The 21,868-nt window shown below is 48.3% G+C and overlaps 1 protein-coding gene across 1 annotated transcript; it reads left to right on the top strand.

Moving 5' to 3' along the window:
• Positions 1-3,498: 3,498 nt before the first annotated feature.
• Positions 3,499-11,176, top strand: KRT84 (keratin 84). The gene is made up of 9 exons (XM_006058468.4): positions 3,499-4,100; positions 5,311-5,519; positions 6,122-6,182; positions 6,649-6,744; positions 7,652-7,816; positions 7,934-8,059; positions 8,559-8,779; positions 9,208-9,239; positions 10,028-11,176. The coding sequence occupies exons 1-9, from the start codon at positions 3,579-3,581 to the stop codon at positions 10,375-10,377; spliced, it is 1,782 nt and encodes a 593-aa protein (XP_006058530.3). The 5' UTR covers positions 3,499-3,578; the 3' UTR covers positions 10,378-11,176.
• Positions 11,177-21,868: the final 10,692 nt, after the last annotated feature.

Here is a 21,868-nt window from a genome sequence, read left to right as displayed (position 1 = left end):
TCCCAGGGCAATTAGCATCAAGATGAGCCAGCAATCCATCTACACTAGCTCAGCCAGCAGATCTCAGGATTACATCCAGACCAACTCTCAACAGGAAGAAGAAACTGTCAGAGCAGCAAAAGCCCCAGCCCAGAGTTTCCAGGGCTACTCCTCCCCTCTCCCCACCTGCTACCCTTTAAAAATGGCTGAGGACTGTATTTTGCATCGTCTGGTGAAATAAGGCCTCAGAACTATAAACTGCTAATGGTGACAGCTCATCTCACAACAGAGGTCATGCATGACTGGTCTCAATTACCCCCATCCCGCCCCGGCTGTTAGGGTTGAAGGAAGCTGAGACACGGGTCAGCCCCAGTAATGACTGATGGGGTAATGATGCCATAACCACTGGAGCAGGAATGAGGTGGGGTTCTGGACCACACCAGGAATGACAGCTTACAGGTGAAGGGAGGCAAAAAAAGGGGGAAAGAGGCAGAGATGAAAAGAAGGGGATGAAGAGAGCAGAGAAATGGATAACCACACGAGGCTCCACACAACGTACACCCCACCCAAACATTTCCACATGTGTCCTTCACATACTATGCAGTAGGTATAATTCCATGTTACAGATGAGGAAACTGAGGCTAGAGAGGTTAGACAATTTCCCCAGGTCATTTATGTACCAAGGAGGGCGAGTGTTTGCACAGTGATAATAAAATCTTACCTCCTGTCCTCTCTCCCTTTTCCTCCTGCTTTTAATCTTTCCAGTGTCTCCATTCATTCAGCAAAAACACACAGCCTGCCTACCACATGCCTCCACTCTCCTAAGGAGGGATGAAGAGGAGAAACACACATACACACACACACACACACACACACACACACACACACACACCAGTGCCTGCCTCCTGGAGCTTACATTACAGCCTGGGATGATGTTAAACAGCAAATCCTTGCAGGCAAGGACCTCAGATGGTGAGAATTCCTAGGGAGAGGAGAAAGCAGGGAGAGGAGATGGAGAGTACATAGAGGAGGGGAATTTAAAGAGAAGGGACCTATGAGCAAAGACCTGGAAGAGTTGAGGGACCCAGCCATGCGGCCATTTGAGGAAAAAAGATTTCCCAGCACAAATGAAAAACAGTAAATGCGAAAAGTGTCTGAGCAGGAGCTCTCCTACCTGTCTGATTGACATACAGGCAGACAGAGTGGCTGGAGCAGAGTGAGCAAAGGACAGACAGATGGAAAGGAGGTCAATGAAAGAGGAGGGCAGACTATGCAGAGTCCTGTATGGCATTTACTCTGGATGTTTGAACTTAGAAATGGCATGATCTGACATGTTTTGTTTTTAAAGGACCACTCTGAGCATGGTGTTAAGGAAAGACAGAGGGGGCAGAGGAGGAAGCAGGATGACTAGCTGGAAGGATACTTCAATAGACCCTGTGAGGAGTGGTGAACTTGGACCAATATGGGAGCAATGGTGTGGTGAGCAGTAATAAGGCTCCAGGTATATTTTGAAGGTAGGACTTGTCAATGGGCTGAATGTGGGATATGGAAAAAGTTGATGAACAAAGGATGGCTCCCAGGTTTTTGGCCTGAGCCAGTACAGAGATAGTAAGCCTGGCAAGTAGAATGTATTTCACAGGAACAAGCAATCGGGAGAACAGTTTTGGACAGATTAAATTTGAGATACATAGTTGATATCCAAATAGAGATGTTGATCAAAATACATGCATGGGGGCACAGAAGGGACATTCAAAGGGATGTTCAGGATAGAGATACACCTTGGTAGCCATCAACAGACAGATAGTATTTAAAGTCATGAGGCTGTATGATGTCACAAAGGGGACAAGTGTAAAGACATGAACAGGTACAAGAGCTGAGCCCAAGGATGCTGTGATGTGTGCAGATCAAGGATATGAGGATAAACTGGTTGAGAAAAATGAAAAGAAGCAGTCAATAATATGTAAAGAAAGTCAAGAGAATGGGTGTCTGGAAACCAAAAAAGGAAATTATTATAAGGAAAAGAGAATGATCAACTATGTCAAATTCTGCTAAATTAAATAATAGCTGAGAATGGACCACTGAATTTAGCAACATGGAGGTTGCTGGCAATCTTCACAAGAACTACTGTGTTATTATTATTTTCTACTTCTCCCTTTGAGACATGCACCTGATACCTGGATCTATGGAGCACAGTGGTAAACTAGAAACAGATGGAAACGTCTTCAACTTGATAAAAAATTTATATATGCAGAAAACCTACAACTAACATTGTACTTAACTGTGAGAACTTGAAGCTTTTCCACCAAAAATCAGGAATAAGGCAAAGATGCCCTCTCTCACCACTGCTTTTCAACATCATACTGGGTATCCTAGCTAATACAGTAAGACAAGAAAAAGAAATAAAAGGTATAGAGACCAGAAGAAAGGAAATAGTGAAGACCTGAGATGGATGGCTCTAGTCAAAAGCTCATATTCCCTTCCAAAGTATGGATAGAACCCCAAGTAAGCATCCAAGCAAGCACAAGTTCCCCCAGACCCAGACAAGCAGGACAAATCATGCCACTTTCTAGAACAGAAAAGGTCAACATTTGTCTCTCCATCTATAATGTAAGGAATCCGCATAGGTACTACTACAGATATCCCTAATGTGTATTTTAGGGGTTCAAAATCATGTGGTTAACTTTCCACACAGATACATGGCCAAATCATTGGCATGTTTTGGCCTCAAATTATGTCACAAAACTATTGGTTGGTGGAAGTCTTCAAGATAATCTCCCCACACCAGCAGGAATACAGAGACCATCTTTTTTATCTCTATACCCTCGGCACCAAGCACATTACCTGAGATACAGTATTTGGTAATTGCTGAATGAATGAATGAAATCAATGTCCTTTGAGAGTCTTAAATCAGACATGTATTACATTAACCCAGATGAGCTTCACTGATGATTCAATTCTTATGTGAACAGTCAAATCAGATTACAGAGGATATATGAAACACTGCAAAAGGGTTTTGGACTGCTTAGTCCATCTGCAGGGGTGCAGTAAACTGTATTCTCACCATATCATTTCTTACTCAGAGCTATGAAGACCTTGCCTCTCTTCTATACATTCCTCATCTATTTAGGGGTTATCTGTGTAGCTGCATTCCTTGCAAGCCTCTTGCTGGAGTTGTTACCATTCTAACTTTCTGGTGGTTAGCCACACTTGCAATGGAAAGTCTATTGGATTTAAGACCAAAGAAAATTAATGTCCCCATAATGGCAATTATGGTGGACCTGCGGGGAAAATAGGACAATAATGTTTATGTGTTTATGTGTTTTTAATGTTTATAGGTTTGATGTTATGGCTCTGATTCTGAGGGGAATAGGTGTGTCTGAGATTAGTTCACTGTGAAGGAGGTTACAGGCATAGAGAGTTTCTGCTAACTACCCAAGCTCATAAATGCTTCCAAATGGCTTTTTTCACTTTTATGGGACCAATCCTCAGATCCCCACACACATAAAAGGGATGAGAGGGATCCACTAGCCCCAGAGGACTCTCAGCTCCAGCTCTCCCCGCTCTGCAATTGCTGCTCTGCTCTTGCCCAGGACACCATCATGTCTTGCCGCTCCTACAGAGTCAGCTCTGGTCGCTGTGTGGGCAACTTCAGCTCTTGCTCAGCAGTGACACCTCAGAACCTGAACCGCTTCCGGGCCAGCTCTGTCTCCTGCAGGAGTGGGCCCAGCTTCAGGGGTCTTAGCGGCTTTGGCAGTCGGAGCGTCATCAGCTTTGGATCGTGCTCACCCCGGATAGCAGCTGTGTGCCCTCGACCCACCTGCTATGGAGTTGGCTTTGGTGATGGGAGTGGTGCTGGTCTAGGGTTTGGGGCCGGCAGTTGTGTTGGCCTGGGGTTTGGAGCCAGAAGTGGTCTTGGCTATGGCTTCTGCACCCCCGGCTTTGGCTACCGAGTTGGAGGAATTGGAGGGCCAGCAGCCCCATCCATCACAGCAGTGACTGTTAACCAGAGCCTCCTGACCCCGCTCAACCTGGAGATTGACCCCAATGCCCAGAGAGTGAAGAGGGATGAGAAGGAGCAAATCAAGACCCTCAACAACAAATTTGCCTCCTTCATCGACAAGGTACTTGAGACAGCTCAGCCTCTGGGTCTGGGATGATGAGAGCTAAATGCACTGAGGTGTACTTTCCCTCAGGAGGAACTGATCTAGACCCAGGACACAGATCTTGACCCCACATCCTTTGGGATCAACCAAAGGCATGCAGTACGATTTCTGGGTCGCTCTGCTGCAGAGCAAGGATGAGCCTGAGGAAGCACTACATGGAGGGAGAGATTGACGGTGGTGGTGGAACATCCAGCCACTGACTGGATGCCTAAAGGGATCTGAACAACCTAGTCATTTAGAAATATCTTCCAAACAGGTTAGAAACATGAACACCTCCGCCAGGTGTTGGCTGGGACAGGTTTAAAAGATTTTGTCCTTTGATATCCTCATGCTCTCTTTGAAGTTTTCAATGGTTTCTGAGGATGAGTGGCCACACCTGTTCAGGCTTAAAGAAAAGGAGAATGGAGTTGAGTAATTTGTACAAAATTTATACAAAACAAGGAATTCATACTCCTCCCCCCAAGAGGGATAGCCAGATTCAGCCAAGTAGCCTAGATTGAGTAGGGAATGATCACTGGTGGTCACTGATCTTCAGGTTGATGAGAGGAACAAAGAGGTGGAACTGACATCCCAGAAGCGGGGATTTATGTCTCCATGAAGTGGGGATTCTCTGATTGTGCCTGAGATTGTAAACTTACCTCTGTGAGCTTCATTTCATGTGAAATGAGGGGTTGGAGTAAATGGTCTCTGCATTCTCCTCCAGCTCTGTAAGTCTCAGCTGATGGAATATCTGGGGTGATGGGTATGACCTACGACCTGAGAGTTCCCACCTCCTAAAGCCACATCCCAGCCCAAATGTACTTTACTCTGTTCTTCATTCCCTGCCAGAGATAACTGAAATTGGTTTTCAGATGCAGGCCAACTCGGCTCAGGTAGAATCGATTTCTGAATTCCCAGTGAGCTGGCCCTCCCCTCTGAGTGTTAAAGGGGAAATGGTTGAAGATTTTGGTTTCAAAGCTTCTGTTTGTAGCTCAGCCTGGCTGAGTGTGAGGAGGAGTCCCAGACCTGCTCTGCCAGATTCTTCTGAGTTAGAAGGACTTAAAGTCAAACAAAAAAGGGAACAATGGTCACCACGAGGTTGTCACCTCTGACCATCTGAGCAACTAGTCCATACATAGGTGATCATATTGAGCACTCAATTGCCATGTCCTTGCCTCTGTGGATTTAGGTGCGGTTCCTGGAACAGCAGAATAAGCTCCTAGAGACAAAGTGGAACTTCCTCCAAGAGCAGAAATGTGCCAAGAGCAACCTGGAGCCCCTCTTCGAGAACTACATCACCAACCTACGCAGGCAGCTGGAGGTAGCGAACAGTGATCAGGCCCGGTTGGAGGCTGAGAGGAACCACATGCAGGATGTCCTTGAGGGTTTCAAGAAGAAGTGAGTGGCATCTGGACCATATGGACCAAGGATGGGCATAGGGCTGGTTCCCAGTGCAGCAGCCAAGCTCAGATGGGAGCCCCTGCGAGGATCAGAGTTGAATGCTGGTTTCAATTCCCAGCCTGGAGACAGGGGCAGGGCAGTGATATGTACGGGAGGGTGAAGCCCCTGCAGGTCCTGAGGAATAAAGAGACCTGGGATTGGGCACAGCCTGTTCCTAATCCTGCCTGTGAACATGGGTGAGTTGACCCCAAAAAAGGAAACCCCTGGTTCTGTAAACAGTGCCCAGGTCCAGCCACAAGCAGGATGCTACTTCCTCTAAGGTCAAGTGCAGTGACCCTAAAGCATTTCCAGCAGAGAACCACAGCCAAGGTTCAGATTTTCAGACCCCACACCCAATTTGAGAAAGTAAAAGGGATTTGGAGAAACCAAAGTCTAAAAGGTCTTAAAGATGGGGCAGAGTGGAGAACATGAGGATGGAAACAGGGAGCCAGGCTCCTGGCTGGGGCAAGAGAGGTCATAAAAGGTGATAACTGGGCAGCTGGGAGTAATCAGCTCTGGGTTCAGGGGTAGAACGCACCCTCTTCATCTTTATCACTCAGGTATGAAGAGGAAGTGGGTCTTCGGGCCAGTGCTGAGAATGAGTTCGTGGCTCTGAAGAAGGTAAGGAGAATAACAGGTACAGGCAGACTTTCCCTCCAGACAGACAAATGTTTTCCACATCCCAGGATGCTGCCCAGGCAGCCCTTTGACTACTCACACACAGTGGACCCCCGAAGGTCACAACTGCTTCCCTTCAAAGTTCTGATTTGGTCTCCAATGACTTAAGGTCTTCATGAAAAGAGAGGTTTGAAGAGATGACATTTTAGGAGTCTTGGATTATCCAGATTCTTCTTGCCTCTAAATAAGCATTGAGAAAGGTCCAGCATCCCTGGGGGTTTTACGTTGTCCAAGGGAGAACAAGAGTCATTAAGCTGTATTTCCACCCCATGACTCTCCCACCTGTCCCACTTGGCCTGCCCCTGTGGAGATTAGTCTCATCTTCCCACCCATCTCCAGACCCTGCCAAGGTGGGGAGGTTAAACAGTACACAGATAATGAGCATTTTATTCTTCTCTCTTTGATGCAGGATGTGGATACAGCGTTCTTAAGCAAGGCTGATCTAGAGGCCAATGTGGATACCCTAATTCAGGAAATCGACTTCCTGAAAACCCTGTATGAGGCGGTAAGGGCTCATCCCCTCTGAGCCATCCAAGGAGATCATTGTGTGGCCTGGATTTCCTGGGGGATTCATTGGACTATTGGTATCATACATCTTTCTTCCCATCAAAAATATATTCTCTAAATGCTGATAAATATACAAGTGGAGAAGGTAAGGGGAGCCTGACTCAGGTCTATGAATCAACTCCTTGGTCAATCTACTGATGGCCAGGAAAGGTTTGGGTCTAGGAATGTCACTTCTATCTTCTGATGAGAAGACTCTGGAAAACTGACTTGCTGGGACATGTAAGATGTGTTAGCTAATTAGTCAAATGAACTAGCTATCTTTTGCTTCATAAGGTCTTTTTGGTCTGGGATAGACCTAATTTTAGAACTGAATGTCTGGCTCTGAGTAGAAAGGCTGAAGAAATCTCCCTTTGAGGCCATTGCCTTGCAGACCAGTTCTCAGCCCTCTCCCATCCCCACTGCCAAGTCTCTGAAGGACTTGGGATATAGGAACTCCTAGATCATCATGTTCTAAAATGTTGTCAGCTCTCAATGATCCACGACTGGCACAGTCACTGTGTGGCTAAGCCAAAGAAATGTTTAAGCTTTATCATGGTTCTTACTCCCTTCCACAAATCCTTAGCGCCCCCCCCCACCAGTTTTACTAGTCACCTAAACAAATTAGGGTGTTGAAGGGATGTCTCCTAGTATACAACAAGGGTTTAAAGTCAAGCTGAAACGGTTTGGGGTCACCTCCTCTTCTTTGCCCTCAGTTTGCATGATCTGCTCTGTTGCTTTGCCCTGAAGAAATAAGCAATGCTCTGTCTCCTGACTCCAAGTTCTAGGGACCCTGTGACAAAGCCCCAGCATTGCTGGGACCCATTGATGGGAGTCAGTCCATCTGTCTCACTTATCTTCCAACCCAGGAAATCCAGTTACTACAGTCACACATCTCAGAGACATCAGTCATTGTGAAGATGGACAACAGCCGGGACCTGAATGTTGACGGAATCATCGCCGATATCAAAGCCCAGTATGAAGAGATCGCCAGACGCAGTCGAGCTGATGCGGAGGCCTGGTACCAGACCAAGGTGGGCAGGAGGGTGCTGGGGAAGGGGTGCAGGCAGCCCTGGGATGACAAAGATGACAAAGTGGGTTGTGATCTTGACCCAATCTTCGAATCATCCCTTTCTCCCACCAACCCGTAGTACGAGGAGATGCGAGTGACAGCTGGCCAGCACTGTGACAACCTGCGCAACACTCGGGATGAGATCAATGAGCTGAACCGGCTGATCCAGAGGCTGAAGGCAGAGATCGAGCATGCCAAGGCTCAGGTGGGCAAAGGAAAAAGAAAGCCCCATAAGGAAGACAGGCAGAGCCCCAAGCTTTGGGGAGCCCAAGGTGGATGATGTAGGGGAGGCAACTGGGACCCAGAAACAGAGGGATGGGAAGAATTGGTCCAGGAAGACTTCCTAGAGGAGGAAAATGTAGAAGGAAAGGAGAGACTCTTAATCTCCGAAAACGTAGAAGGAAAGTTCTTGGGCTCACTTAAAGGGGCAGGCAAGGCAAAAAGAATGGCTTTATTCTCTGGACCCCCTGGGTCTTAAGAGCAACAGAAATCAATAAGTGCAAAATCAGTGAGGATGAAAATGGCAGAAAAGCAATGTTCCACTCCCTGGCGACATCAAACTACAGGATGACAAGCCCCTCCATGGGCTCCGTTCCTGGCTTGGCACCAGGCTGTGTCCCCACAGACAGGGGCAGTGTTTCTAGCCCAACCTGAGGATCCCCTAGTTCCTGCCAGAGCCCATCTGCAAACTGCCCTCCCCACAGCGCTGCAAGCTGGAGGCCGCCGTGGCTGAGGCTGAGCAGCAGGGAGAAGCTGCCCTCAATGATGCCAAATGCAAGCTGGCAGAACTGGAGGGTGCGCTGCAGCAAGCCAAGCAGGATATGGCACGGCAGCTGAAGGAGTACCAGGAGCTCATGAATGTCAAGCTGGCCCTGGACATCGAGATCGCTACCTACAGGCGCCTGCTGGAAGGCGAGGAGATCCGGTGAGTGCTCTCGGTGCAGCAACTGGAGTGAGGTCAGACTTCTAGCTTATAGAAAGTCTAGGTGGGGGAAGGAACCAGGAACAATTTTTCCTACAAACCTCAATGGATTGCCCTTGGCAGGGGTTTAGAAGATGCCTCTAGTTCTTGTGCCTCTAAGTGCAAGCTTGTAGACAGACTGCATCAAATCATAGAGAGCTCTGCTTGATTGGTTAGCTTGTTTAAAAAAAGAAAAAGAAGACATTCTCTCAGATATTTTGCTTCAATAGTTTTGGAGGGTTTAGGGACATGTAAGTTTTAAAAACTCCCCAGATGCTTATGCAGACATGGGTGAGAACCACTGTCCACACAGCCAAAAAAGCCCTCTCATAGCAGGGAGGTTTTCAGAGAACAACATGGTTGTGAACTGACTTGCTTCTTTCTCTTTTCAGGATCTGTGAAGGTGTTGGACCAGTAGACATAGGTAAGACCCTTCAGTCTCTTCTTCTTCACACATGTCTCTCCTAGAACCCTTCAAATTTCCTTTAAACTCAAGCCCACATTGTGGTCAGGAGCCCATGGCTGGACTGGCCATGACAGCCAGGGGAGCAGGGATCATCTGGCCCTTGGACTGAGAATATCCTTAGCTGACTTAGGTATTAAGACATCCCCAGAGCCTGCCTCCCCAGAGCTAAGCAATCAATCACCAATTGGGGTTGAGCTAAGTAAAGCTTAATCAGACTAGAGACCTGGGTCATGGAGGTGTGTCCAGTGGAGACTAGAGGGCTAGAGAGCACAGCCATTTAGTGAGTCGGGAGGAACTGAAAACGGGCCCTCTTTAGGGGTGGGCAATGTGGGTATTTCCAAGGGGCAAGATGTAACTGGAAGAAGCCCTGTGGCTTTATTATGGAGGCTACTGGATAATTCAGCTCACCAGCACCCTCACACAACCCAACCAGACTTTGGCCATATATAAATAACAGTGGACTTACCGCTGTATGCCAACACCTGGGGAACTGGCTGAACTCTTCCATTTTAGTCCAAATGTTCCATTTTAGTCACTTGAGTGACTCCACTAAAGTCAAAGTCCGTTTGGACTTGAGTGAAGTCACAACCTTTGAGTCACCCAGGCAAAAGGACAGAAAAGTGGGTATTGACTACGTAGATAGTAGGAACCCCTGGGGCCCAGGCCACTTCTGCCTGTCCTCTCCCCTCCCACAAAGGGAGCGTGGAGGGTGAGGCAGCCTCTCTGAGGGTTTCTTCCTCCTGCAGCGGTGAGTAGCTCCCGGGGCGGCCTGGTGTGCGGGCCCGAGACCCTGTACAGCAGCTCCAGCCTCTGCCGTGGCGGGGTCATCATCTCCGGAAGCGGCAGCAGCAGCAACATCCGGTCCGGCGGCTTCTGCAGCTCCAGCGTGGGCGGGGCCCGGGTCGTGGGCGGTGGGGACCTGCTGGGCGCTGGCTCCCGAGGGGGCTCGATGCTGGTGGGCGAAGTCTGCGCTCCCAGCGTCCCCTGCCCACTGCCCACCGAGGGCGGCTTCAGCAGCTGCAGTGGCGGCCGTAGCAGCCGCAGTTCCACCGTCCGCTTCGTGTCCACCACCACCTCCCACCGGACCAAGCACTGAGAGCAAGCGCTGGCCAGCCACCGCTCTCAGAAGAACCATTTCCACGCCTTCTGCTTCTGTCCCCAGGGTGCCCTGAGTCAGGCTGGAGGGTGCTCTAGGTACCCCTCCTGCTGGGAAGCCACGGGCTGCTCTGCCTGGTCTCTGTCCTTTGGGGGGATTTTTTACACCCCTTAGATGCTCCATCCACAGGCCCCAGACTGGCTTTCCCCCTAACTCCCAGTTTCCTAACTTTGGGTCATTCCTCACCACCCAGCCCAACAGCCTAAAGAAAGTACAAAAACCAGTATGTTGGGGGAGAAATGGACCAGTTCAATGCCAGAAAGAATGTGCCTGGGCGCCATCACCATCCTAACTTTGGATTAACTTCAAGAATGGAGAGCTGGCTGTCCACAGAGCAGGGGTCCTCAGCCCACCAGCCTCTGCTTCCCTCTCCTAACTTTCCCTGGCAGAAGGTTCTTTCCTCCTCTTCCTGATCCAGAAGGAGCCACGATCTTCAGTGGCCCAAGGGATCCCTGAGTCCCCAGAGATGGTTCTTCTCCAAGTGGCATCGGTCCTGGCTGCTGCTCTTCCTGGGGTGTTGGTTTAACTCTGGCATGCGAGTCCACGAGGTGGATGGGTACTGGTGGAGAGGCAGTCCCTGCAACACTCCATGCCCCTGCTGGTGTTGTGAGGGAAATCCAGCCTTCCACTGCAAGAGGGTTTATGTCTGCAAGCTCCAAGGAGGCCTGGGCTGGGGTGGGTGCCTGTTTGTACTGCTGTTTGTGTTGCTGGAATTTCAATAAACTTGCAAGCTAACATGTCTAGGACTCTGGCCTCTCTTTACCAGTCATGCTGGGGGTGGGGGATCTTGCCTCCTAGATTCCACTAGCTCACTCCCCCGGGGACTTGCTAAGGGCAGAGGCTGGTGTCCTGGGACAGAGGACGTACTAAGAAAAGAGCCCTCAGGCCCCTCCCTGGAGGGGCACATAGTTCAGCAAGGGAGATGAGACATACAGCAAAAGCTCTGAAAAAGAATGCCAAGCAGCCCACTTCTCTCCGTGTGTTGCCCTCCACCCTCCTCCCACCAAGGCAAACCCTTCCATTTGTTTCCCAGGTCCCACCCCACCCCCAGTTCCTCTGGGATCATTGTAGGGGCCAAGAGACCCAGCCATGTGGTTAGAGGGTTGAAACTTTCAATCCACCCTCCCTGATCTCCAGGAAGGGGAGCGGGGTTGGAGGTTGAATCAATCAATCATGATTTATGTAATGAAGCCTCCATAAAAACTCCAAAAGGACTAGGGGTTCCAAGAGTTTCCAGGTTGGTGAATATGTGGAGATATGGGGCGGGGGTGTGTGCCTGGTGAGACCATGGAAGCCCCCAGGCCCTTTCCCCACACCTTGCCCTATACATCTCTCCCATCTGACCTTGAGTTTTATCTTTCCATAATAAACTGGCAATCTATTACGTAAAATGTTTCTCTGAGCTCTGTGAGCCACTCTAGCAAAGTAATCAAACCCAACGAGAGGTTTTGAAACTTTCAATCTATAACCAGTTGATCAGAAGTCTGGGTGATAACCTGGGTTTGCAACTAGCATCTAAAGCAGAGTTGGGGTGGGCAGTCTTGCAGGACTGAACCCTTGACCTGTGGAATCTGATGCTGTCTCCAGGTCGACAGTGTCAGAATTGAGTTGAATTGTAGGACACCCAGCTGCTTACTGGTACAAGAAACCCCATGTGCCTGTGTGTGTGTGTGCACACACACATGCACACACATTGGAACCGTGACCAGAACTCTTAGTGTGTGTCTTGTGCAACAGCAGAGGATCCCACACCATAGTAAGTCCCCACACTAGGTTTAATGACTATTCTCATCATCATTAAATTCTTAATAGTTTTAACAAGGGGTTCTGCATTTTTATTTTACATTAAGCCCCATAAACTGTAGAGCCAATCCTACCTGAATAGCTATATTTCTACTAAGGGAATTGAATGTGCAGTTTAAAATCTTCCTACAAAGAAAACTTCAGGCCCAAATACCTTCACTGGTGCATTTTACCAAACATTTAAGGAAAAATTCAGAGTCTTCCAGAAAACATAAGAGGAGGGAAATTTTCCCAACTCCTTTCATGAGACCAGCATTACCCTAATACCAAAACCTGCCAAAGACATAATAAGAAAAAAAAACCCTACAAATCAATACATGTTATGAAACTTAATGTAAAAAATAAAATATCAGTAAATTGAATACAGCAACAAAGAAAAGGATAACGCATCATGACAAGTAGAGTTTATCCTAAGAATGCAAGGCTGGTTCAACTTTCAAAAACCTAATGTAATTAATGTAATTTATGATATCAACAGACTGAAAAGGGGGACTTCCCTGGTGCTCTAGTAATTAGGGATCCATCTGCCAGTGCAGGGGACGTGGCTTCAATCCTTGGCCCAGGAACCAGGACCCCACATGCCACAGGGCAACTAAGCCCATGAGCTGCAACTCCTGAAGTCTGCACACTAGAGACCATGCTCCGCAACGAGAAGCCACCGAAACAAGAAGCCCACACTCCGCTACCAGACAGTACCCACGCTCGCCACAACTAGAGAAAGCCTACACGGCAACAAAGACCCAGTGCAGCAAGAAAAAAAAACCCACACAGACTGAAAAGGAAGAATCATGACTACCTAACAGACACACAAAAGGAGTTGACAAAATTCAACATCTGATTGCAATTAAAAAAAAAAAAACCTCACAGCAAACTAGGAATAGATGAGAACTTCAGTAATCTAAATAGCATCTACTAAATTCATCAACAAAGTAACATCCCATAGCTAACAACCTACTTAATGGTGAAAGTCTGAATGATGTCTTCCCTAAGACTGGGAAAAGATAAGGGTATCTGCTCACATCATGTTTAGTCAGTATGACACAAGCTGGCCTAGCCGATGAACTAAGGCAAGAAGAAGAACTAAAAGTCATATAAAAAAAGGCGGGGGAGTCAAATGGGTTGGGTAGGAAGAAATAAAACTCTTTCTATTTTTGGAAGACATTATTTTCTGCGTAGAGAATCCCAAGGAATTTCTCTTTTTAAAAAACCTGCTAGAACTAATAAGTGAGTTTAGTAAGATTAAGGGATGTGAGGTCAATATACAAAAACTAATTGCATTTCTATATTCTAGCAAAAACAGTTAGAAATTAAACATTTTAAGTATCACTTATAATAGCACCCAAACATAGAAATACCTAAGCATAAGGCTTTAAAAAGAATCAATATGCTAAAAACTATAAAACAATAATGAAAGAGATCAGAGAAGCAAGTAAATGGAGATATATACTATGTTCCTGAATCATAAGACTCAATATCGTTAAGACATTGATTCTCCCACAAAGATGACACAAGGTTCAATCAAACTTGTGAACTCTGATTTGTGCAAACCCCAGTTCAGATCCCAGGTTCTCTACTTAATAGCTGTGTGGCCAAAAGTAATAACAGGCAAGAATGATAGTTAGTATAGATTGCATTGAGTAGGGTTTCTAGTGTGTTGTGTGTTTTAACTTACTTGATTCTTTCAACAATCCTATGCAGTAGGCACCTTAATAACTGCACTTTAGACAGATGACAAAACCAAGGCCCAGTGGTCAAAGCAAAGGCATTCTGAGTGCAGAACCCACACTCATCACCACCACGCTGTTCGATCTGTCATTTATTCTGTCTCTTGCCTCATCTATAAAATAGGAAAATAGCTTCTATATCAAAAAGTTGTTGTGGAAATTACACACAATGGCATAACTACAGTGCTTAGCACATAGCCTGGTACACAGTGGTGCACAATAAATGGTTGCTATTGTTTTGATGGTGATGGTGGTGGCAGGTCTAGTTCTACTGCTGATGGAGAAGAGCTGTGTTCAGCAGCTCAGTCACCCCATTACCAAACATGGGTGGATGCCCAAGGGTCAGCAGACTGTTGTCAGTGTTTGCACGCAAAGCCCTCAGCCCTGATCTGCAGGCAGGCAGGCGGCTCCCCAGCCTTTCCTGCTCCTGCAAGCTGGACTGGGCCTCTGCCTGGCTACCTGTGGGGCGTTGCTGCCCTCTGCTGGCCACCAACTTCCCTGGGGCCTTTTCAAAGCATTCCCAGGGCAGGGTATTATGGAGAGAGAGAAGGAAGTCTTTTTTTTCTCCTTTTGTTATTAATTTCCTTACGCTTATTTTTTAAATTAAAGTATGGTTGGTTTGCAATATCGTCTTGGTTTCAGGTATGCTGCTGCTAAGTCGCTTCAGTCGTGTCCGACTCTGTGAGACTGCAGCAGCCCACGAGGCTCCTCTGTTCCTGGGATTCTCCAGGCAAGAATACTGGAGTGGGTTGCCATTTCCTTCTCCAATGGTTTCAGGTATACAGCACAGCAACTTGTTTATGTGTGTGTGTGTGTGTGTATACACACACACACACACACACACACACACACACACATATATATATATATATGCATATATATGGCTTCCCCAGTAGCTCAGTTGGTAAAGAATCTGCCTGCAATACAGGCGACCCAGATTCAATTCCTGGGTCAGGAAAATCCTCTGGAGAAGGGAATGGAAACCCACTCCAGTATTCTTGCCTGAAGAATTCCACGGACAGAAGAGCCTGGTAGGCTACAAGTCTATGGGGTTGCAGAGTCAGACAAACTAAGCGTGCGCACACACACACTCACACACCACACACACACACACACCACACATACACACACACACCACACAATATAGAGAGACAGATAGACAGATTCTTTTTCAGAGTCTTTTCCCTTAGCAATTCAGTTCAGTTCAGTCAGTCGGTCATGTCTAACTCTTTGCAACCCCATGGGCTGAAGCACATCAGGCTTCCCTGTCCATCACCAACTCCCAGAGCTTGCTCAAACTCATGCTCATCAAGTCAGTGATGCCATCTATCTCATCCTCTGTTGTCCCCTTCTCCTCCTGCCTTCAATCCTTCCCAGCATCAGGGTCTTTTCCAATGAGTCAGTTTTTCACATCAGGTGGACAAAGTATTGGAGCTTCAGCTTTAGCATCAGTCCTTCCACTGGATATTCAGGATTGATTTCCTTTAGAATTGATTGGTTTGATCTCCTTGCAGTTCAAGGGACTCTCAAGAGTCTGTCTTCTCCAACACCAAAGTTCAAAAGCATCAATTCTTCAGCGCTTAGCTTTCTTTATGGTCCAACTCTCACATCCATACATGATTACTGGGAAAACCATAGCTTTGACTATACCGACCTTCATCAGCAAAGTAATGTCTCTGCTTTTTAATATGCTGTCTAGGTTGGTCGTAGCTTTTCTTCCAAGGAGCAAGCGTCTTTTAACTTCATGGCTGCAGTCACCATCTGCAGTGATTGTGGAGCCCAAAACAATAAAGTCTGCCACTGTTTCCATTGTTTCCCCATCTAAATGTTGAGTGTAGTTCCCTGTGTTATCAGAGGGAAGTCTTTTAAAAAAATTTTTTTTCTTCCAAAATTGTGTTTAGAACACAAACACTGCAACTCTGAATGGCAACTTTAAGGAAAGGAACCCACCCCCCATTCACCAGCCCACCACAGCGCTTCTTTCACCATGCTGTGTCTCTGTCGGTCTTGGTTCTCACAGATGCTCAGAAAACCACAACCCTGAGGCAGAAGAGAGCCATGGAGGCTTCTGAGTTCCATGCTTTTCATACCAACTATGTTCCTTGGGGCTCAAGGGCCAGCGCTTCCCGTCTGCGGCATTTTCTGCCAAGCACAAAATATTCAAAGTATCCAAAACATCTATTCATTTGCACATTCACTCAGCCCACAAATATTTATTGGGCACTTACTATGTTCCCAACACTGTTCTAAGTGCTTGGGAACCATCAATGAACAAAAAGACTGAAAATTCCTGCTTCCATAGAGTTTATTTTGGAGTGAGAGGAAACTGACAATAACCAAGAAATAGAATAAACAAGTCAATTACAGTATGTTACAAGGTGTTAAGTGCTACAGAAAAAAGAAATTAGAGCCAGATAAGCTGGGTGGAGAATGCTCTAGAGGGAAAGGCAGGCTGCCATTTTTAAAAGAAATGCCAGAGAAACCTCTTTGAGAGGCTGTATCTGAGCAAAGACCCGCAATGCAGGTGGCAACAGGGCAAGCCATGTGGCAGAGGGAAGAGCATTCAGGGAAGAAGGGCCAGTTAGTGCAAAGGCTCTGGGTCAGGAGTAGGCAGTGTGTGTGTCTGAGGAGCAGAGGGAGGCCAGAGTGGGTGCCCAGAACAAGGGCATGAGTTGAGAACTGTAATAACAAGGACAAGCAGTGCAGCCTTAGACTTTTTCTTTCTCTTTTTACTTTGAGTGAAATGGAGAATTATCTGGGCATTTGAGCAGAGGAGTGACACAGCTCAATGTCTTAAGGGGATCATTGAAGTAGAGGGGGCCAAAGCAAGCAAAGAGATCAGCATGTCCATCTTACCTGTGTTTATAACCGAATAGATAAATAGAGAGAGAGATTTATATAGCTGCTTTCCTCCTAAGATTTAGAGAAGTGATTCTACAGCTGAAGAAGGAGAGGAGAAGGACTAGGAAGAGAAGGAGAGGGGAAAGGGATGGGGAGGAGGTAGAAGAGGACAAGGAGGAGGAGAGGAAGAAAACTTCAAAACCATTAATGTGGTCCAGCTTTGAAATTCGAGGCTCTGTGTTTACTGAGCATCTGCTCTGACCCAAAGTAGCCATCGGGAAACAGTAAAGCCACCAGAGAAAGCTGCCTGCAGGAAGGCATGTGGACAGGGTTTGGGAGAAAAGTCTAGAGTTCCTAGCAGGGAAGCCCATCAGAGGAAAGACGGGGAGGTGCAAAGAGCAGCTTTGCCAGCTGGATGAAGCGCCCAGCCCCAGATGCACTGGGGAGGGTCTGGCATTCATCCAATGCCTTCCTGTTGCTCTGGCCTCACTCCTCTCACAGAGGGTCTCTGAGTGACACCCAGGTCTTGCAAAAGCCAGAGAAACCTTCCTAGAGCCAAAAGACCCTCCCAGAACTGTGTCCCAGCACCAGGAGGTGGCGTAGATCTGGACACATAATAAAAGTGTGGAGAAGACCAGCAGAGATGATGGGCAATGCCCAAGGTGGATTATCTGAGTGGGAAACTACCAAGGCCTTGCTCATCACAGCCATCAGGATCAATCCCAGAGAATCCCACTATCCAAGAACAGTGAGATGGTCTCTGAGAACCCCGGCAGATACATATATGAAACTATAAGGGTCAACAGGCAGATAGATCTAGGACAAACAGGGTAAGATGAGAAGGTATCAGCACTCCTCTATCTTTGGATAAGTCCAGGAAGCCCTCCTAGCAGCAAGGGAATTGTAAGCACAGGAAAGAGAGCAGAAGGGAAGGGAGGTCATGACTCCTGGTATGGAGAACAGCACGTGTGTCCCCCAGCAAGCATCCAAGCTTGGATAACATGTGAGAGGAAGACGGAGCATCTGTGGCGGGTGTGAGTTTGAGCAGTGACGCCTCTGTGGAAAGCCCAGGAGACGGACTTCAAGAGTCGAGGAAGCTGCCAGGGACTCCAGGGTGGAGCAGAAAACCTCTCACCCAATTAGCTCTTGAAGACTTCCTGGAAGAAGTGGCCTCTCAGGAGCATTTTAAATTATGGGAGGGCCATGGGTTCTCAAATGGACATTCCTGATACTGGGTGTGGCCTTCACAAGGCGTGAGTGCAGGAGGGGACAGAACTGAAGGGCCAGTGAAAGCCAGCACCCAGGACAAAAGGCTGTGCAAGAGAGTAACTGCAGTTACCTGGGGAGCCCCAGGAAGGGTACTGGTGCACTGCTGTGGAGACAGAGGGGGAGAAATCACAGCCTCCCTCTGAAGAGTCCCCAACGGCTTCCTGGAGGAAGTGGCCAGCTGTTCTGGGACATTTCAGGCAAAGGTGTGACAGGGAAGAAAGCTTGGAGATAGGGAAAGGGGTGTGGGAAAACTATAGGGCATATGTGGGCAGTAAGGCAGGAGAAGGCCAGTAAAAGGAGGTCTGGCTCCCACCCCAGCACCCAGACAAGGATCTGGTCTCACTAAGCCAACTGCTTCGGGGGACGGTAGAGATGGGTGTGGTTCTATGGATTCTCTGCCCTCCCTGGGATAGAATCAGATGGCAAAGGCCCAGGTCCGATCAGTTCAGTTCAGTCGCTCAGTCATGTCCAACTCTTTGCAACCCCGTGGACTGTAGTACTCCAGGCCTCCTTGTCCATCACCAGCTCCCAGAGTTACCCAAACTCATCTCCAATGAGTTGGTGATACCATCCAACCATCTCATCCTCCGTCCTCCCCTTCTCCTCCTGCCTTCAATCTTTCCCAGCATCAGGGTCTTTTCCAGTGAGTCAGCTCTTCGCATTAGGTGGCCAAAGTATTGGAGTTTCAGCTTCAACATCAGTCCTTCCAATGAACACCCAGGACTGATCTCCTTTAGGATGGATTTGTTGGATTTCCTTGCAGTCCAAGGGACTCTCAAGAGTCTTCTCCAATACCACAATTCAAAAGCATCAGTTCTTCGGCACTCAGGTTTCTTTATAGTCCAACTCTCACATCCATACATGACTGCTGGAAAAACCATAGCCTTGACTAGACGGACCTTTGTTGGCAAAGTAATGTCTCTGCTTTTTAATATGCTGTCTAGGTTGGTCATAGCTTTTCTTCCAAGGAGCAAGCGTCTTTTAATTTCATGGCTGCAATCACCATCTGCAGTGATTTTGGAGCCCAAAACAATAAAGTCTGCCACTGTTTCCATTGTTTCCCCATGGGTCTCCACAAACTCCCCAGGGTGTTGTGCCAGACTGACCTGATCTGTGAGTTTCTCACTTGCCTGGGATGACCCTGAAACAGTCCCATAAGGACTCAGCCTCCCCCTCCAGCCCAGTCCCTTCAGTCTAAAGCACCATGTGGATGGACTTCCTGAGCAGACCCCACCAGCCCTGGGCTCTGCTGCCGCCTGCAGTAATGCAAACTTCACCCAGCAGCCACAGGCACATCCCTGTACCTGGCAGGGCCTGCCCTCACTCCCAGCACACCCGCCCAGGGACTCTCACCCTTGTTCTGAGTGGTCCTGCTGGTCCTGGATGGGTCTCTTATTTCTGAAGGCAGTGTGGCATTCCCAGGTCTCCTGAGTCCCTGGTTCCCCTTTCCCATCCTCAGTGCCCAGGCCCAATTTGAGGTGGAGGCGTGTGTGTGTGTGTGTGTGTGTGTGTGCTGGGGGCATGGGGTACCACTGACACAGGCATCTCCCTCTGGACCAAAGCCACCACTCCATCCTGCTGCCAAGAGGCAGAAATGGGTCTTCCATCCTCTTCAATAAGCTGAGGAGAGCTCAGCTTACAGCAGGTGAGGTTTAATGGGTTGTCCAGGCTGACAGAGCAGAGGACCCACCCATCCTCCATCTCCCATGCTCGGCTCCAACCCTCCTCCCCTTCAAAGGACCCAAAATGCTCTTGGCCCCACCCCGCCACTCCAGGTCTACACCACCATCTGGCCAAGGCACAAGAATACATCCCTGGGTCCAGGCCAGCAGGACCCCCGCTTAAGGGGTGGTGGCTGGGAAACCATCCCCTCTTTGATCCCCAGTATGGCCTCCTCTATCCACCCCAGACTCCACCTCAAATTTTTACACTAGTGAAATCAGGTTAAAGAAAACATTAAAAGCAGACTTGAAAGGATTATGAAATCATAAACGTGCAGAAGAAGTGAAGCCGGTGGGTGGGGCAAGCAGCAGGCCCACTCTCTGCTGAGTAAGAGGGTGTGGGGCGGGGCAGCAGGGGTATTTCTGATAGGAAGCAAGAGTCCCTTTCCCTTACACAGACCCTTTTGGTCCCCAAAGTACATTCTTGTGTATTATCCATTTAATCCCCCCAACAACCCTGGAAGATAAGAATGAATTCCACATTACAGCCAAGGAAACAGAAGCTCAGAGAGGTTAAGAACATCCCCAGAGCCACACAGCTAGGAAGTGCCCAAGCTGGCACTTAAACCAGGTCTTCCGATTTGGACTCCCTTGCCCAGGTTGCTAAATAGCTGCTGCTTCACCATGGGTGACTATGATCTGAAGATTATTTGGTGCCAGCTGAGGCCACCTGCTCCTGGCTTCCCCAAGGCCTCTGCCCTACTCAGAAGGACAGGTGTGGGATGTGGAGATAGAAACCAGCTAGCCTGGTGCTGGGCAAAGACCTGCAGTGGGTCTGGCTGTGAAGACAAGGGCAGACCCTGGATAGAACATGGGGCGTCCACGGAGGGCCCAGGAACGGCCGCACGGGACAGCACTCGGTCCTGGCAGGCTCCCTGGAGGAGTTGCCACCCTCAAAGGAAGCTCCTCCGCCCTTCTTCCTGAAGTTCCTAACCCCTCAGGGGCCTGGCGAGCCTGCCTGGGGGTACAGACGACATCCCCAGGTCTGTACTCAATGAACGTTAAAGAATAGCCATCATTATGTTAATAAGTGGCCCCAGGACACATAGGAAAGTGGGGACCTTGCAAAGAACCAAGAGTTCAGAACCCGTGGGAGCCAGAAATCACAGTGTCCTCGAATAAGAAAAGCCACCTTCCTCCCCCGTCTCTGCGCAGAGCAGTCTCTGAATGTTCTTCCAGGAGAGACAATTCCAGGGCTGGCAAACAGGGTGAGCCCCTCCCCTGGCTGGTGGTCTTGGAAGGAACTGGGACTCACAGGATGTGTTTCTTCTTAAATAGCCAAGAGATAGTGTCCAGAGCAAGCTCGAAGCATCAAGGCTTTCCCGGAACTGGGTACTCCCATCCTTTCAGTCAAGTGGGAGAAAGTATCTAAAGGGAGTCTCCCCATTATCCACAAGAGGCCATTATTGTAGCCACTGAGAGTTAAGTGGTTTGTAGTTTTGTGGGTGAGAAATGAAGGCCCTGGAACAGAACCTTTCAAGCTGGAATCCAGAAGGTTCTAGGAGACCATGGGCTCAACCCTCTGCCCTGCAGGAAGCATGATCAAAACAGCCTCTCTGGACCTGAACCACCTCCAAGCCATGCTGCTTGAGTGGATTTGGGCTCTCTTGATCTATCTGCCCCTGAAATACAACGATATACCTGAGAATGTATCCTGTATGGAGCCCCGAGGACAGAGGTGATGATCTCTGGTGGTCTCCCCCAACCTGGGGCCCTAGAACTTCTTCCTGGAGATGGTGGCCCCAGTCCCTACCCCACACTCAGCCACTCAAGAATGTTGTGTTCAAACCCGTCTCCAGGTGTGGGTTGAGGCCATCTCACAAGGAGACTGCGGGAAAATTAATTACCCTAATGTATGTAAACGAGCTTTGAAGATGAAAAGTGCAAACGCACAGTGTCCCTAATAACATCTTCAATACTTTTACGGAGGCCGGGAGTCACTGCTGAGCTCACCTTTAAGACGAGTCCTTGGAGAGTTGTTGGCAAACTCCCCAAGCCAATAAACAACATAAAATGACTTTTCACTTCTTTCATGTAGCCAACCCCAGCTCTCTCCACCAATAAAAGGACGGA

Source organism: Bubalus bubalis, chromosome 4, assembly GCF_019923935.1.
Source record: "Bubalus bubalis isolate 160015118507 breed Murrah chromosome 4, NDDB_SH_1, whole genome shotgun sequence".
NCBI classification, from domain to species: domain Eukaryota; kingdom Metazoa; phylum Chordata; class Mammalia; order Artiodactyla; family Bovidae; genus Bubalus; species Bubalus bubalis.
The sequence above is the reverse complement of the archived record's forward strand: the minus strand, read 5'-3'. Positions and strand labels throughout refer to the sequence as shown.